General features: G+C 37.3%; 2 protein-coding genes across 2 annotated transcripts in view; one reads left to right on the forward strand and one right to left on the reverse strand.

The window, feature by feature from the left end:
• Positions 1–18605, forward strand: part of DERA (deoxyribose-phosphate aldolase) — a 363055-nt gene that overhangs the window by 299232 nt on the left and 45218 nt on the right. The window contains exons 15-17 of the transcript XR_007470387.1: positions 8596–8722; positions 16369–16434; positions 17788–17862. The gene's annotated coding sequence lies outside the window, so the exon portion shown is untranslated. The remainder of the gene's footprint in view (positions 1–8595; positions 8723–16368; positions 16435–17787; positions 17863–18605) is intronic.
• Positions 1–18605, reverse strand: part of SLC15A5 (solute carrier family 15 member 5) — an 82058-nt gene that overhangs the window by 18333 nt on the left and 45120 nt on the right. Inside the window, 3 exon segments of the mRNA XM_004281107.3 lie at positions 9865–9996; positions 13460–13561; positions 13564–13647. Of these exon segments, the coding sequence (XP_004281155.2) occupies positions 9865–9996; positions 13460–13561; positions 13564–13647 (318 nt within the window).

Here is an 18605-nt window from a genome sequence, read left to right on the forward strand (position 1 = left end):
TTACAGACAAGGAAACAGAGGCACAGAGAGGCTGAACTGTTTGCCTGAAGTCATGTAAAGGAGACAGAATGAATATTTGTTGAATGAATGGGTGATTGGAGATTGGGCCCCGGATCTGCACATGCTCAATACTTTGTTCTCATGACAATGTCTGCATCGAGACTAAAATTTGCATTTCTACTTCTTGGGAATTGTGGATAAAAATGAAATCAACTTGCTGTTTCCAGGAAGGGACACAGTGTCTTTCAAAATTGTTGAGAAATCTCTCTGCATTGTTCACTGAACTGCAGGAGAACGGGCCTGGGTGATATTTGGGATAACAAGCTTTCTTATAAGGGTGATTTCATTCTCTTGAAGAGCATTGGGAGGTAAAAACCCATCAAGATAGTGTGTTCTCATGATGATTTCAATGAATTATCATGGAAATGAGTTTTAGAAGAGAGGCAATGCTTTGTGATAATAGCCCGATAATGCCATTAGCTCTGAACTGTAATTGTAATAGCATTAGTCAAATGAATAGATCTGATATTAATTTGAGTGTCAAATATTTCTGTAAGGTTCTTCTTGTTAATTAAACATCAGCCATGGTATTATTAATTCAGCATCTAGCCAGTTCTTGCACATAGTAGGAACCTAATGTGTTTTTGTGGACTGAATTAATAAATCAAGCTCTAAGTGGAGCTGTTTCAAAGAGTGAAATATCGAATTTAAATAACATCATCGATATAGCAGAAACTGATTTTTGCCCCAAATCTGCCTGCTTGTACAGTCTATCCTTTCACTTGCACCTGCAACTAGCTAATGGTGTAGATTTACTAATATCAAAATTTGAGAAGAAAGCTTTTCTCATTTTTTGCATATTTATCGGGAAATAGCCTATAAAATTTATCCTGAATTACTTAAAATCAAGAATAGAGTTTGTGCCTTTCTTCTTGTGTCTTACGGTCTTTAGACCATTTTAAAATCTACCAGACAGTTTCATGCCTGCCTTGAGCACCTGAATAGCACTGGGCAAAATCATGCTTTAGGTGGTTTGAAATCACCCTTCATGATCACCAGTGTCAACTGGGTCCTCAACACTGCCACCCTTCTTAACATTTCTCTTCTAAGCATCTTTTCTAGCTCTCGAAATAACAAATTCCGATCCCCCTGTCTTTCCTACTCTTTATTCTCATCCTAAGCCCCCTTTGCTTTCATGAATGGTTTGCTGCCTACTTTATAAAGAAAGCTGGGAGCCTTGAAAGGAAGGCTCCAGAACATTTCTAACACCAGAACTACACATCTGCACCTGCACCCACGCTCTCCTTTCTTCTATTTCAGTGCAGGAAAGAAGTATCCACCCTCTGATAAGAAGTCAACCTCCCATTGTCTCTTGCATTTTTAACTTCTCCATTTGTGCCAGATAATTTCATCAGTTAAATGTGATCAAGTATCTCTCAAAATTAAAAAAAAATGTATCTCGAACCCACATCTCAGTTTCCCAGGTAAAACACAGGGCTCACAGTTAAATTTGAGTTTCAGAACAACCATGAATTAGAATAAGCATGTCCTAAATATCGCCCACATAATTTTGTAAAGTATAATTTATGCAAAGTACATCCATAATATTGCATGGGACATACTTATTCTAGAAAAATTTTTAGTTTACCTGAAATTCAAACATAATTGGGTGTCTTACATTTTTAAGTGATAATCTGGTGAATCTACCCACAGCTTCCTCCAAACCACCACTTTATTTCTTAAATCTTCAGAGAAAGTTCTTCAAAAGAGTTGTTTAGATGTGAGGCCCTTATTTCCTCACTTACTAGATATTTTTGACCCTGCTCCAATCTGGTTTTCTTTCCCTCCTCACTGCTGAAATGACTCTTGCTAAGGTTACCAGTGATGATCATGTTGCTGAATCTATGGATACTTTCCATTCCTCACTCTACCTGATCTCACAGTAGCATTTAACACAATGTATCATCTCCTGTTTGAATCAGTCCTCTCTCTTCAGTATACACACACACACACACACACACACACACACACACACGCACGCACACACATGTATGTATGTATATATTTCCCTCCACCCTCTGACTGGCCTTTTCCTTCTCCGGCTGGCCATTTCTCCTCCATTTAACCTCTACTATTGAGGCTTTTCAGATCTAGTTCCCGGGGTCCTTCCTCTCCTCGTTCTTAATATTCACACTAGATAATTTTATTCACTTCTATGGATTCAAACACTATTTTTGTGCCAAAGATTCTCATATTTATATATCTAACCCAGATCCTTTTTCTGAGATCCAGCTATTTCCATTCTGATGTCTCACAGGTAGGTCAAACTTAGTGTGTTAAAAAATGAATGGCTGAAAAGTTTTTCAACCTCTTTGTCTTCTAGTGTTCTCCATTTAGTAAATAGAAGCTTTGCCCACCCAGTTGCTTTTGGCAGAATCTGGGATGCTTCCTTGATACCACTCCTCTCTTCTGCATCCTACCACCTCCTGACTTTGTCAAAACCATCACTAAGCACTATTGATTCTACCTCTGAAATCAAGCTTATATCTATCCATTTCTCTCCATCTGCCTACTTCCTCACTAGTTCATCACCACTAGACTTGCCTGAGTTACTTCATTTGAACCCTTCCTGCTTCTCCCAAGCCATTCTTCTTTCCTTTTCAAATTACATTGCATCCACAGTGATCTTAAAACACAAACAGCTCATGTCACTTGCTTGATGCCTTTATAATTTCTTATTGCATACAGGTTAAAAAAAAAATCCCTGTAAGCCAAAGGTCCTGCATGATTTTAATTCTACTTTCTCAACCTGACTTCATGTGATACTCCCTGAATATTTTCAGGTTACTGATCTCTGAGTTCCTCTGATGCACCAGGTGACTCCTTACTTCCAGGCTTTGTTATATGTTCTTTCTACCAGACATTCTTCACTATTATGCTCAACAAGCCAAATACCACTCATCTTCTAGTGTCAACTTCAACACCGTTTGCAGGCACTCTTAGTATGAACATGGATGTGAATCTAACTCTATCTAGACGTGTAAGTTTGCCATGCAAAGGGAGCACCGCTAATGGCATGGGTCCATGAGGCCAAGAAGAATCTCAGAACGTGGCTTTATTTCATCTAATCCCAATCTGGTCCCGGAATTGAAGCTGATAGGACACCTGAGGTCTGCATTTATGGGACATATTCTTTTCTGAAGAATTATTAAAATGCCAAACCTGGACATCATGCCCATGATAATCCTAGCTCACTTGGAAAATGTTGAGATCCCACTCAAATTACAATAACAATACAAATCATTACTTTTGTGCGCCTTTACTGATCTGGTGCTTTATGTCTATTTCCTCTGGTCCTCATAGATATCTTGGAAATTGTTAGTGATACCATTTTAGAGAAGGAGAAATTGAGACTCAGACAGGTTAAGTAATGTGCAGTCAGGGGTGAAAAAACTTCCTTCTGTCCTTCTAGGTTCTTCTGGCTGGTCTAAGAATGAAATTGACATGAGACAGATTGACAGGAGAAAATCAAATTTAATTTTGTACTTACGGGGAACCCCACATACATGAGAGGTTCAAAGACAGAAAGATAACATGAGGTGTATATGCCAACCTGATGTAAGAAATGGGATAGGGGCCTGGAGCTTCCAAAGAAAGAGGGGAATTCACAGGATAATAAGAAAAAGAGCAGATGTTCGTAATTAGATGTTTGCCCTGCCATACAGATGGGGCCCACTTAGGTAAAATTTACCTCTGGTGAAAACTCTTTTTCCGGGAAACATTCCCAGTTTAAAGTTTTCTAGGAAGTTAAGGGAGGGGCAGTAAAGTCTCCACTGACTTCAGTTCAAAATAATCCAAACTTTAGCTCAAATAAATAATACGCCAAACTGGCACATCTTGGGGAGGGCTGTTCTGAACCCCTAGTGCTCAAGACCTCACAGTTTATCAAGGGCTGAGCTGAGTTGGAACTCAGGTTGGTCTGACTCCAAGTTCCTCTGTTTCTACCTCTCGTGAGCCAACAGCAATGGATGCTCCTGTCCACATGTAAAAAGTATTTGGGGCTTTGTCCTGATACTGTTATGAACCCTAAGACCTCCAGGCAGCTCTAAGGGTCTCTCTGGAGCCAAAGGTTGAGGGTGTAGAGTAAGTTGTTTCTGGGATATTTAAGTGCCCCATTGGACAAGGAGGTCTCTGCACCTGAGTCTGATGGAGGATCGATAGCAGGTTTGCCCGTGGAGCACTGGGGGCAATGCCATGTTAGCCACGGGAAGAGCGGCACGAAACCAGTGGGTGGTCTAGTAGAATATGGCCTGGCTAAAGGTGAATCGCGGGGTAGTAGCCCACTTCTTTTCCCTTCTGGGTCTAAAAATCTGTCATCTCGAAAGCCATTTGTAGTTAGACCTGAGGCATTGATGTGAATTGGAAGAAACACATCTCTAAGAAAGTAGGCACGGACCTGTGAAATCCAGTTGAATAGCCTTCCAGATGCATAAGTACTTTCTTCTTTCAAGTTTACTGCAACTGCAAATTCCTGTTTCAAGAACGACTCCTTGATTCATGCTGAGATGGCTGTCAGTGGTCTCAGGAATCATAGATATTTAAATGAGAATTTTAAAAGATCACTGTTCTAATTTAAAATGCTCTTGGTGGGAATTAAACAGCTAAATTCTCTGCTTCTTTCCTGAACTCTGAAGAGGAAGGACTAACGGGGACAAGAAGATGTATACCTTGACCCCTTGATTCTGCCCAATTATCCAGTTTCTCTGAGACATTTTGCTTTGGATCTTTCAATCACCTACACATCCATAACTAAGATGTCACTTTTCACTGAATTCTATTTCGTTATATTTGTCAAAAGGTAAGCTCGCACTCATGCGTGTGAGAAAATTGATCTGGTTGCTAATGGCATAGAGTCGAAATAAGCAGTTTGACTGACTTCTTCACTCCCTTTTATTAGCATTGCTACTTTTAGATAAACTATTCCTGAAATGATTAGTGTAGGAGGATGGGTTTAGTCTTGTATCTTCTTTAAAGCACTCAGAGTTAGAGATCCCAGAAGGATCAGTTTTCTCACTTGTACTGAAAATGTCATTCTAACAGTTATCTGTCTGCACAGTCAAGTTTTGAGAAATCTTTTGAGTTTACCGCATTCACACCATTCTCCATCATGGTGCTAAAAATGACTAATGCAGCTTGGAGACCGTGATAGCTGATCATCGTTTCCAATCATACACTAACACTCACACACGCACTCACATACACACATGCTCTGCTGACATAAATCCTTAAAGGTTTAAAATATCCTATATGCTAAATGGAATGTGGAGGCTTGTGAGATGCTTAAGCATAGAGCTATAATGTTCTTTTCACTATGGTCGGTTCTGTCAAAGAAATTGGTCTGGTTGTTTGATTAAATAGACTCATCTTATTTCTAACCAAATGTGCCACTATGGCTTTATTTTATATTTAAAATAATCTCTGGCATTAAAATTTCAAATACATTACTTAATTTTATCCTCCCATCATCTCTGAGAAAACTGAAGTGCAGCATTCTCTTTTTTTACGTAAGAGGAAACAGAGTGATGATGACCTGCCCAAAGTCATGCAAAAAGTCAAAGGATCACCCTCCTTAGGGGCCCTAATTAGTCACCATACGCCAGTTTACGGTCACTAAAACCAAATCATCTAAATGAACTTCATTTCCTTTCCTGACGAATGCTAATCTGATGGTTAAAGGGACTGTCACAAACTCAGATACATCCTATTCCTAGAAAAACATGTGACAAAAGTCTCCTGTGATGTCATTCTGGGAATGATGGAGAAGTGTGTGGGCTGAATGATAGTAATTAGGTGAAGTGGGAGATGATTATATCCAAAAGGGGAGGATTAGTTGATTGTCATTAACTTGCCGTGAGATCTCTAGGTATTTTCCACAAGGCTTTGGTTTTGGTCCTGTCCAGTTCAACAATTTTATCAATTACCTGGAAGAAGTCGAGGAACTTGCTTACTAAATTTGCAGATGACACAAAGCTGGTAAAGAAGTAAAGATTAGTAATTCACTGGATGACAGAGTCAAGTTTTTAAAATGTCTGTTATTTAGAATGATGGGTTGACATTTATTAAGGATAGAGATAAAGTGCCCCATTTAATTAGGAAAAGAAATTGTGATAAGATGACTGGAACTGAATTGAGAAAAACTGCCAAAAATAAAAAAAAGCCTCAGGTTTTAATTTACCATAGGTGTGATGCAATTACTGAAAAAGTCACCACAGTCGCTGTTGGCATTAAGAAAGAGAGGAGAGAGAAGGTTGATAGAAGTAACATATCTATCTTGATGTACCCATTTTGAGTATTGCGATTGATTCTGGAAACCATATTTTAAGAAAGATACTGACAACTTGTTTGTTTAATGGATGGAGGGGTTTTGATAGTGAAAAATCAGGGAATCATGTAACATGAAAAAAACTGGAGTGCTTTGTCTATAAAATAGAAGGGGATCATAATAGCTGTCTTTATTGAGCACTTATTGTGCATATTAATTACTTAATCCTCTCAGCAACATGATGAATTATTTATTGTTGTTTTTGGCATGAAAACTGAGGACACACAGCTAGACTACCTGGATTGGAATTCATATCGTTTGACTACAGGACCTACTCTTTTAAACATTGTACCACATTACTTCTCCAAATATTTATCAAATGTTTGAAGAGTTGATATGTGGATAGAAAACTAAGCTTATCCTGTGGAATACAGTTATCAACAGATGGGTAGACTTAGGTTACTTCTCAAAGTAGAGAATTTTTCTGGGCACTGGAAGATGATGGTACATCTTCTAGTTTTTGGTACAATGTTAGACTAGATTACCTCCAAGGTGATATCCAACTGTAAGATTCTAATTTATTGGGATGTGATTTGATGTAACACGGTATTACTATGAAGAGAAAAAAAAGTTTTCAGAAGTAAATCAAATCAATCATCAGTAATTTAAATGGTGTTCTTTTGAACATAAGTTTAGAGAATCTCCCCTGCACATCCCATGTTGCTAAGATGTCCTTACCATGTGTTCTTAGTAAACCTCCTTTCATGGACACCAAACTCTGCCAAAATTATATAAGCTTTTAAAAATCTATCTTTTACTATATCTAGAATATTCTCAATAATATCCTATATGCAGACCTCCATCCAAGGAGATTTTATTGCAGAAGTAAAAAGCCCTTACACTGTGTGACCCTTAGTAGCTGTTTGATGTATTAAAATCAACATTGGCTGCAAATAAAGATCCTACATGCTGCAACAAAGATCCCGTGTGCCACAACTGAGACCTGGCATAGCCAAAGGAAACTTAAATAAGTAAATAAATATTGAAGAAAAACACTGGCATTGGTTTCAGAATGCTGGGAGGGTCAGAGCTCTGTCAGATTCTAGTGGTGGTGACTGAAGCACTTCATTTTCTTCTTTCTGTCTTAATTATTAAGTTTCAAAAATGAGGATAGTAATATCAACTTTATAAGATTGCTGTAATAAACCCAGTAATGTATATAACAGGTCCTACCACACTATGCAGATTCTCAATAAAAATTTAGGTTTTCAGTGAAATGTATTTGCAAGAATAGTTGTGCATGATAGAGAAATTGCCTGGTCTTTCTTCCTGGTTCCTGGGAGATAAACTCTAAAACCATTGAATTTCCTAAGTGATTGAAGTATGTTTGTTATTCATGATTGGCCTCTTAAGCCCCACCTGATGGTTTATGTTAATGGCATGACTCAGAATGGGAGCTGGCCAGCCAGGAAGACCAACCATATGATTAGAGGTTTGGGGTTTTGAGCCACAGGATATCAGCCCGATCTCTTAAGAGAGAAAAGAGGCTGGAGATTGAGTTAAACTACATGGCCAATGTTTCAGTCAATCTGCCTACATAATAAAGCCTCAATAAAAAGTCTGCACACCAAAGCTCAGGTAAGCTTCCCTGGGTGATAATACTCTGCGTATTGTCACACACTGATGTGCCAGTTGGGTACCACATCTCTCAGGGTGAAAGAAGCTTCACTTTTGGGACCCTCCCAGACCTTGTTTGATGCCTCTCTCCCTTTATCACATTCCCATTTGTATTCTTTTGCTATAATAAAGCTGTAATCCTAAGTATTGTGCTTTCTAGCAAATTATCAGTTCTGAGGGGGAGTCTGTGGGGAATCTCCATATTTATAGCCAGCTTATCAGAAGTGATGGCAGCCCTGGGGACCTCCAAACTTGTGGCTGATGACTAAAGTGAGAACTGCCTTGTGGAGAACTTAACTTGAAGTTTGGCCAGACTCTGGGTCAGTTGCTTAAGCATGTATATGAAAAACTTAGACTTATATAAAAGGTAAACTGATAGTAATGTTTGACTTTGCAGTCTTTCTAGAATATGTTAAATGTAATTTGATTATAGACCTTTTTTTAGCAAATTTTCAGAAACATCTTCATTGAGTAATGTTGAAGAAAATAAACATGTTCAACAGCTAAGATGTTGAGGTAGAGATATAGGTTAGAATTTTCCAAGTTATCTTATAAAATCCTAATACCAGTGCTTTGTTCTTTGTTTGCATTTAAAGAATCTAATAATCAGAGATGTCAACAACTCCTGTAGTTCACACTTAATTGTGACAGTTTGGATTTGAGCCCTTTGAAAACTGGAACCATATCTCACATAATTCCATGTAGCACAGGGCCTAGCACATGGTAAGTATTCAATATATACTTTGGCTTAACTTTCTCAGTCAACTAAGAAAAGAACAGGGTTTGATCTTAACAATCAAGGATTGTCGATTTGTTCCCTAGAACTCTACTATACCTATCATTTAATTCAACACTCAATTTTATTGCTTCCCTACACCCCTGGAAATTTTGTGACGGTTTGGAAGTTTATTTTGCTTGCCATGGTGTTTCTAGCGCCCAATATGGTAATTGGAACAGAGTGGATCCTCCATAAATATTTTTTGAATGGATACCCTAGTGTTAAAAGGAGTTTCTCGTTCATAGAATTTATGTTTTCCATAGTGTGAACGTAGGCAAGTAAAATGTATTTGTAGAGAATACAAATGAATATTTCTTTACATTATTTTAAAAGTATAACTAAGTATTTTTGAAAGCAGAGAGTAGGCATGCAGTATTTCCCATAAAATAAGCACAAGCAAATGTAATAAATTTTAAGCTGTATTAACCTCTCAGAACAAATAAAGGAAAAAGTCTGTAGATTTTAAAAACAGCCAAAGACATTTCACCGCGACAGCTAATCTTTAATGTTATCCTGTTTGATTTTTCTACCAGCCCATATACGTGTAGTACTTTCATGTCGCATGTGGATTTTTCAGATTGATTGTTTCTCCTTACCAAAATATCTACAGGGAAAATTTTCCAAGATCAGTTGTCATTCAACTCACAATTTCTCTTTGGTTGCACAGACACTATTTCTGGCTAAAGGATCATCCAGATACCCTGTCCTCTTATATTTACACAGGACTTACCTTTTCTGAGGGTCACCTATGCCAGCTATGACACATTATGGAATACAGCCCTGTTGAAAGACCTAGTAAGAATATAATGACCAGTTTGTTTTAAAATACACGAAAGAAAGACAGTAGACAGGGTCTCATGAGAAGTGACATTCTGTAATTACCTCCCCCTATCAAAAGAAAAACAATTCCTAGAAATTAATGAATACAGCAAGAGTCTATTTCCTATCTTAATTCTATCTTAATTGCAAAAGTGGATCAATTTGAAAAAAGACTACACTAGCAAAGCCCCTCTCTTAAGGTTTTGTCCCTCAATTCTCTAGTCATCAAATCAATATATATATAAGCATACCGTGAAACTGTTTTTACCTTCTGAGATGAGGTAGACCAGCTCCACCATCAGTGCTCCCATGAAACAACCAAAACCATTGAACAGTGTCAAACAATTCATAAAGTTTCCTCTGATGGTACCTGGAACAAATCTGTATGATATTACAGAGACTGAGAAGAAAAAAGGTCAGAATTTAGAACATTCTCTTTAAAATACTTTCATAGATACTCTTCAAATTAGTATTGATCATACCTCAAAGAAAGTTTACCAAAACAGCCAAAATTTCTGTTGGACTTTGTTAAAGTTACTATAGTAAGCTATATATGTTACAATTTACAGATGTCTACAAGGAATAAAAAATGGCAAAATATACTGCTGTAATGGTACAAGGAAAATTTGATTACTGGTGGTTAAGTGTCCCAATATATTCACCCAAATTTCACCTCAGTTGGAATATTTCTTGTGAATTTTGGATTGAGCTAAGGCTTGTACTGGTTAATATCATGGCAATCTATCAATAAGGTCTATGATTCTGTACTTCTATATACATCATTAGGTTCCCTATAGAAATCTTGAATTTATCATAGAAAACTAGCATGGAGGTTAACAGCATGGGCTCCGGAGTTAGATAAGCTTATACTAAAATCTCGGGTCAACTGTTTACTACCTCTGTGATTTTAAGTATGTTACTTAAACTTCCTAAGCCTCAGTGTTCTTCTCTATAAAATGAGAGTAAGACCATTACTCACTTGCTGAGGTGCTGTGACTGTTACTTGCTATAGTATATGTAAAGTGCTTATTACAATGCTGAATAAGTTTAGCTATTTTTAACAGTATTAATTTTACCAAATCAAATAGCCCCTAACTACTTGTGTAAGGCACTGTGCAAAGCCCTTTATATGCATTTAAATTATCCCATTTAAGGAGAGACAGTAGCTTAAGCATTGGGTCTCCAAAATGTTTATCTTTTTCCCCCCAAGTCATCGTTGGAGTAATAGTAATGATGGTGGTAAGAGGTTGAAAGAAAATCACGGAGCAAAGTTCTTTTTAATTTTCGCTTAAAAATAATTTTTTCAATATCAGAAATAAATGAAATAAGTATATATAATTTTGTACATTCCATATCAACATAACTATGTTAAAATATGCATGGCAATCTAAGGGATAAAGCTAAAATGTGAAGCTGGAACATGAATACATGGGAGTTTATTGTACTCATCTCTCTCTTTTGTATATGAGTGGCAAAATATTGTAAGTAAACACATTAAATAGCATGAACAGTTTTAGCTTTGACGGGCTAAATTATTGGATTTTTACTCTTTTGAACTTTGCAAATTTTTCTACAATGAGAGCTAGTAGATAAACACTAAAGCTCTTTTAAAAAAGAAATGAGGTGATAGAAAACTGATATACCGTAAGCACTAAACTTTTAGTTTCCCTCTCTCTAAGAAGAATGAGATTTTATTACCTTCTCCCTTCCCTCTCAGGAAGACTTCACCCCTGGTTTCTCTGTACTTTTACCCCAGTAAAACTCTGCATTTGTCCAGCACTTTTTTTTTTTTTTTTTTTTTTTGCGGTACGCGGGCCTCTCACTGTTGTGGCCTCTCCCATTGCGGAGCGCAGGCTCAGCGGCCATGGCTCACGGGCCCAGCCGCTCCGCGCCACGTGGGATCTTCCTGGACCAGGGCATGAACCCGTGTCCCCTGCATCGGCAGGCGGACCCTCAACCCCTGTGCCACCAGGGAAGCCCTGTCCAGCACTTTTAAATGAACTTACTAACACCTAATGTCAATGTATTCACGTTCCTTCCTGTTTTCATTTAACATTTCTGTTTTGCTTTCTGTGTGTTCTCCACGTGTTTTTATTTACCATTTGATAAACATTTAAAGGAGTCTCTGTGCTCCAGATGTGCTGAGTTCTGGGGCCGAGGGTGGGAAAAAACCATCAGTACATCTTTCCTGGATTTTAAACCCTGGGAGGGCAGAAAGCAGAGATATGCACAATACTAAGGGCGGTGTTAACTGGGCACTTAATACCACACATAGTTACTGGAGATGAAGGTAATGATGGTGAGAAATAAAATACTGTGAAGAAGGGCTTCAAATATCGGCAACAGGAGGCCGTGGGTACCAGAGCTCTCTTGTGCAGTGCAAACCACCAGCAGCAGCCCGAGGCCAAGCTCGCAAGCTTTGTTCAGGAAGATCCAAGGGAGAGTACGAGGAAAATGCTGAAGAGGCTTTGGGAAGAAATGATTCATGGTTATAAAAAGGATGTGGCTTATGAACTTTCCTCTTTATAAATATGAGGAGACAAACAATGGGCAGAGAGACGAAGTAGGCTGATTTCTTTCACTGAGAAAAAGCAGAAACTCTACAAGCCCATTATTACTTTGCTAGTTAATTATTAATCCTGTGCTTTTCTCTTGCTAGAACTTCTGGTGCGGTATATAATTCATGAACACACTTTGCCAGCTCTCTGCCTGCTGGTGAATCTCTCTTTGATGTCATTTTCATCGTTTTGAAAGCCTCCGGTTCCCTTTTATAGGACTTAGCACTTGAAGTCCTCCGATCTCCAGTTCCAGGCGTCTACTTGCATGTTCTGATCTTTTTCAACTTTGGTGATCACCAGATTGATATTTTAGGCTCCATGATACTTCTTTTGGCATGTTGTAGTATAGATATGATCAACAAGTCTGCCACTATTCTAAAATTCTCATTTTACTGTGAAGACACTGTAGAAAATATTCAGTGTACGGGAAAGCTGGTCTTCTTGCCAAAGAGAGCTGAAATGTGTCTCCAGGTGGAGGGTGGTTAGTGTTTTGCAAAGATGCCCCATCACAGCATATGCGGAATCTACAAACTCTAGGGCCAGAACTGCCTTCCTGACGCACCTGGTGCTAGGAACTCTTTGCTGGAAATTTCTTTTACTCCAGTTGTTCTTAAACAGTTAAAATGTGTTTATTGCATTTGGTGAGGGGTTATTTTGAACATGTGGAGAAGCACCACAGAACTAGAAAATGGAACTTTATACTATTTCCATTTTCAGGTCATTTTTCCTTCCTCATCCCTAAAAAGCTTCAGCTTTGAAACTCATGTTACCCAATTATATCACCTAATATTTCTCTTTTGTGCTGTCAGCCACCAATCGCTAAGACATTTTCCTCTAGTTTTCAAAGTCATCAGCTCCCCTCTAATGGTCACACTCTCCAGTTCCACTTCTGCCTTAATCCTCGGCAATTTTAACACACACATACATATAGATCATCCTCCCAACCTTCCATCCTGCCATCTCTTGGTTTCCCGGTTCCTGACCTCCTTTCCAATGTCCTTGTCCTCCACTTGACATCAGCCACTCACACCCATGGTCACGCCCTGAATCTTGCACCCCAGACCAGGGTTGTTGAGCTACAGTCAGGTAAGGTCCAGCCTGCCACCTATTTATAAATAAAGTTTTATTGGAACAGAGCCACACACATTCACTTTATATTGTCTCTGATTGCTTATACACCACAATGACAGAGTTGAGTAGTTGTAACAGAGAGTAGAGTGTAAAACCTAACCAGCTGCTTGAGGTGATGTGTTCTGTGTGAAGACTCAGTATGTTCTAACAGGTGGTGAAAAAATTGTTACTCACAGGCTGGGTTGACCAGAGTTTCAGCCACTCCAAGTAAAATGTATTGAAGAACCAGGTGGAAACAGGGCATGGAGGAAATGGTGGCAACTTTGCCTGAAAGGACTGCTCGACTGGATGGAAGTGCTTTCTGTGTATTTCAAAGAAGCCGGCTACCATCACAGACAATGCAGCAGAAAGATTGCCAGCAACTGAAGAAAAAGTGAAAAAGAAAAAAAAATTTTAAAGAGCCTCCAAATCAGTGTAATAGGCTATAGCATTTCTTACACATGGACAGTAGAGGATGTATCCTCAACATCTGTTGTTTTTGCTGATGTTCTGAGGATATCCAGATGCCAGCTGTGTTGTGTGATTTTCCTGTGCTCAGGCTCTGGTCTCTCAGAAATGGCTACATTAGTTCCCTATTTCCTGACTTACTGGTTACATGGCCTCAGTTATTTAACCTCATTATCTCTTTCCTCAGCTCTAAGATGGGGTTAAAGACACTTACTTTGTAGGATGGCTATGAGATTTAAAGACAATGTACAGTTATTATTGTAACGGTTCCTGGTAGCAATTAGTAGCAATTATTATTGAAGCTAAAGCAATGGTTTTGAACTTTTATCCTCAGATAAGTTATATTATTCTGATAACTTTTTTAGATATATCTGAATCAAAAATGATTTGGGAAAAGTTTAAATAAAATGATCTCTTTATAAGATTTTAATTATTATTGAAAAACAGTTTTGAAATAATCTGTAAGCATCATCAGTCCTCAGTTTTCTGACATTTCTCTAATCTTTTCAGAAAAAGTAAAGCAGCTATTACAGAATTAAAGACTAGAAACTTTGGCTTAGGAAAAAAATATTAAAGGTGAATTAACTAGGAAACAGATATAAATGGAAGCAATTATTCAGATAGTGGTTCATCTTTTCTCTTTTAAGGAATTATCTAGGAATTTTTGGTTGAAAATGAGTAGAGATTTTGTTACAATTTTGGTACAGTTTGTATCTACTGCAACCATTCCATTTCTCAATTTATCATTCCTATTACTGGACGTAATCCCATTGTTAGAGCAGAGGCAAACTTTAGCTTGATGGAATTTACTTGAAATTTAGAGATAGTCACCTTTTGCTAACTTGCATAAAAGTTCAGATAAGGCAAAGCTTTCAATTCAGAAAAATCAATCTAATGTTTAAATAGCTTAGTGTTTGTTTTGGTTGATAGAGAAACTGGTAGGTAAAGTTTTTGATTGTATCTCAGCATTTAAATGTATCCATAAAATCTGCTCTTTACTGAGACCTCAAGAAATAGAAGGTGTAAAAAGGGAGGAAATCTGAATAACAGAAAATTTGAGGAATTTTAAAATTTATTATTACTTTAAATTAGGTTCCACGAAGGCCCCTTCATTAATGAAGTAGAGATTTTGGCTCTGTTAACAGTTCATATTTAAAAAAGGAATTTTAATATTATCTACCTTTAAGATAAAATTCATCACAGGATTTATCTAGATAACTTGGCACATTAAGACTCACCAGAAGGAGACCTGAAATGTCAATTCAATTTAATATTTACTCTGTTAACGCTATATGTAAAGCAGTTTGCTAGGGCAGTTGGGGCCAGATTTGGCCCGTGAGTGTAGTGGTTGGCCAAACCTTGGTTTAGTCATCAGGTTTTATGGCTTACTGATGAATTTTAGCTCTGACTTGATGCGGAATTGTGGCATTTTTACCTGGGCCTCTGTTTCCTGCACATAGGCGTGAAATGTGAGAGAGAAGTCTCTTGGCCCCTTGCTCTGTCCTTGAAACTCAAAGTATAGTCCCTGATCAACAGCTTAGGGATCACCTGGAAGCTTGCTAGACATACAGAATCTCAAGCTTCATCCTAGAAGGACTGAATCAGATCTGCATTCAACAAGATCCAAGAAGATTTCTACACACATTAAACTTCTCTAGCATAGAGCACTCTGAGACCTGGTCTAGGAAAACCCAATGAAAGGTAGTTCTCCAATTTCAAGCAAAGCACAAATATTTAACTCATTTACCTAGATATTTTAGGGCAAAGTGTATTTTACCTGAAGCATCTAGGTAACTACATTTGCTTTTTATTTGCTGCTGCACTCTGGTGCAAGTGAAAAATGGCTTTTTAAAAATTCATAACAAAGTTGGATTCCAACCTAAATTTAATCTGCTCCATTTTTATTCCTAACTTCTATTAGATCATAACTCGTCCAAAGCAGAGTGCAGTTTATCAGAATGTACACATTTTACACCTCTAGCAGATCTGTATTTACAAGATAAAGCACATGGTTCCAAAGGAGATATTATATTCAGATAAATAATGTATGTTTTAATATTGGCTGTGTGATTGTAGACAGGTCTATAAAAGTCTTAAAGCTCTTATAGTTTGTTCTATTATCCCACCATGTAATAATTTTCCAAACTAGACCACAATGAAATTTTTAAAAGTCAGAATTTATTCCAACATTTCGGTTGTACTTGCCATTTCCTATTGAAGCAGAATCTAATACTACAATATAGATATGTTAAGATTCTTCCATTATTGGTTAAATTTACCTCACTGAGAAAACTATGGGTTTTTTACGTGTAGTTTGATGTATGAGTCTCTGATGTGTAACACAACAGTAAGTATGGAATTCTACTGAGTCCTTGAGAAATTGCCCTTGGATCCATGATTTTGGAAAATTCTGAGAATATGAAATTAGCTAATGTAAGAATATACTGGTGTCCATAAAACACTCTTATAGAGACAGCTGTGATTTTATCATCATACATATCTGCTGCCTTTGTGGAAGATCCTTCTCACCCACTATTAGAATGGCATATGTTTTGTGCTTTATTGTTTCTCCTACTAGTGGTATGTTGCTGTATTTGAATTGAGCTATCCATATTCTGTCTTTCGTTTCTCTTTAGACCACTGGGAACTCATTTCAGGAGATTCGGCTTCAGTTTGTGTTTAAACTTCTGAATCTGGAACAGGTAACTCATTTACATGGAGATCAGTTATACAAGTGTATCTGTAAGGCATAAATGATTGCTTCAGATGGTTTACTAGATGGTCGCCTCAAATTTAATTCCAGTGTTCACGTCAACTTTAAAAGTAAGAACCTGAGAACATTAACCTGCTTTCATTAAACAAGTGAACAACCGAATGAACGAGTTATTCAGGCTAGATATTTGCATGTTACTTCTTTTAGTGTTTATACACTTCCTCTTGCCAGGTATTTTGCGATGGGTATACACTGTGATGTTTCTTGGGAAAATGTCACAGTTCTAAAAACTATAATAGAGAAAAAGTAGTTTTGATGAAATAATCCTACTTTCAATGAAGGTGCTTGGATCTCTGACTTGGTTTTTAATTTATCAAGCATTTTGATTCCAACCAGAAAGAAATTTTATATCACTGCCAATTATTAGGACTAGTAGAAGTTAATGGTTATACAAGAAGGAACCAACACCTTGGCTGTACCTATATCATAAAAGACTTTAAGTTAGAATTTGAATTTTCAAGTTTTATTTTAAAGAGGAAGGTCTGGCAGATATTTGAATATACTTCATCTGCATTTCAATATCAATGCTACTGAAAAGCCCAGATAATTGCTACCTGCTGTGTTGTACACGTCTGCTTTGTATAAGGCTTAATAACAATCTTAATTAGGCTAATCTTAGTCAGATTAATACTTGTGTGTGTCAGCGCTAGCTACTAAACGCCACATACTGCAGGGCTTTAGTTAATGGTAAGGAAAGGAAATACTCATGGTGTAAACATTTTTGAACTGAAAAAGGCTAAAACAAAGGATATCCAACGATGACAGAGGATAAATCACACTATCACTGATTCTAGATTTTTAGTGTACTAAGACTGACTTTTAAACAGACAAATCTGTCACATGTAACATTAGGAAAATACAGTCTTGATGAAACACTCTGAGCGTTATCAAACCTTTGCCTTTCACAGTTCTGGAAGGTTTGGAGATTTTTTTATTGTTGGTACTTTGGTACACTTGTTGTTTTCTATAGCTGATAAACTCAAGAATGTCCTATCTTGAATAAGAAACTCCTCTTTCGTTGCACTGTTTATGAGCTAGATGAAGGAAAGTGAGCTCATTTTTTTCCCTTTATTAAATTTCTAGTTTGACCAACTGAATGAGATTTCTCTATCCCTCACTCTTGGCCGGGGCTGTGATTATCCATGTCAAACACTAGGCATCGTCATTGTCTATACCATCTGCCTCCTTAAACATGATGGGGAATGACTGAATGTGAAAGGGAGTGGGGGACTCCAGGAGCAGCTACTCATTGTGATGACAAAATTTTTCATTCACTTCATAGCCTTAATTGGAAATCACAGTCAGGATTCCAAATTAACACCGATAACTTCTATAATCTAAGAACCATGTATGGCTGGTAAGTGGAATAATGATAATGATGATGATGATGATGATGATGATGATGCAATGGGCTTAGAATTAGAAGGTCTGAATTCAAATAAGACATTATCTTTGAGACCCTTGACCTAGTAAATGATGAATTAGCATGAAGTTAAGTGGGGTATGTATATGAAGGTGCCTAGGTTCCAATTAGGAATTCATAAATATTTGTATGTTCATAATTTATATACTTATATACTTCACTCACATTTTCAAGGCACTTGGGTTCAAAGTGAAAGTAAATTTTAATGTTAGATTAATTCAGTTATGTAAATTACTATCAAAAAGTACCCTAGGTTTATGTTTATATGTCCTGATAAAACTTATTCATCTTCCATAATCACAAGCAGAATATGGAAAACTTAAGCAAACATTTAGTTAAAAAGATGCATACCTCTTTATATTCCCATAGCAAAATGTTATGCAAATAAGTGAACAAGTATGTAAATGAACAAATGAATGGAGTCTGGCTTAGAAACAACTGAATTCAGTATTCTGTATGCAGAAGAATATAGCTCAGTTTTTTTAGATGAATCTAGTTTCTTTCTTTTTCCTGCCCAATAAGTCTGTTACCACTCTTTATAGGGAATATTTAGTTCATTAACATCAAACAATATGTTAGATAACTCTGTCTAACTTTCCTCTATCCAGAAAAGCACACACACTTCTTTAAGAATAAACATGATTTCAAATATGCAAGAGTGGAGGATTGTCCAAGAG

Source organism: Orcinus orca, chromosome 11 (genome assembly GCF_937001465.1).
Source record: "Orcinus orca chromosome 11, mOrcOrc1.1, whole genome shotgun sequence".
In the NCBI taxonomy this organism is placed as follows: Eukaryota; Metazoa; Chordata; class Mammalia; order Artiodactyla; family Delphinidae; genus Orcinus; species Orcinus orca.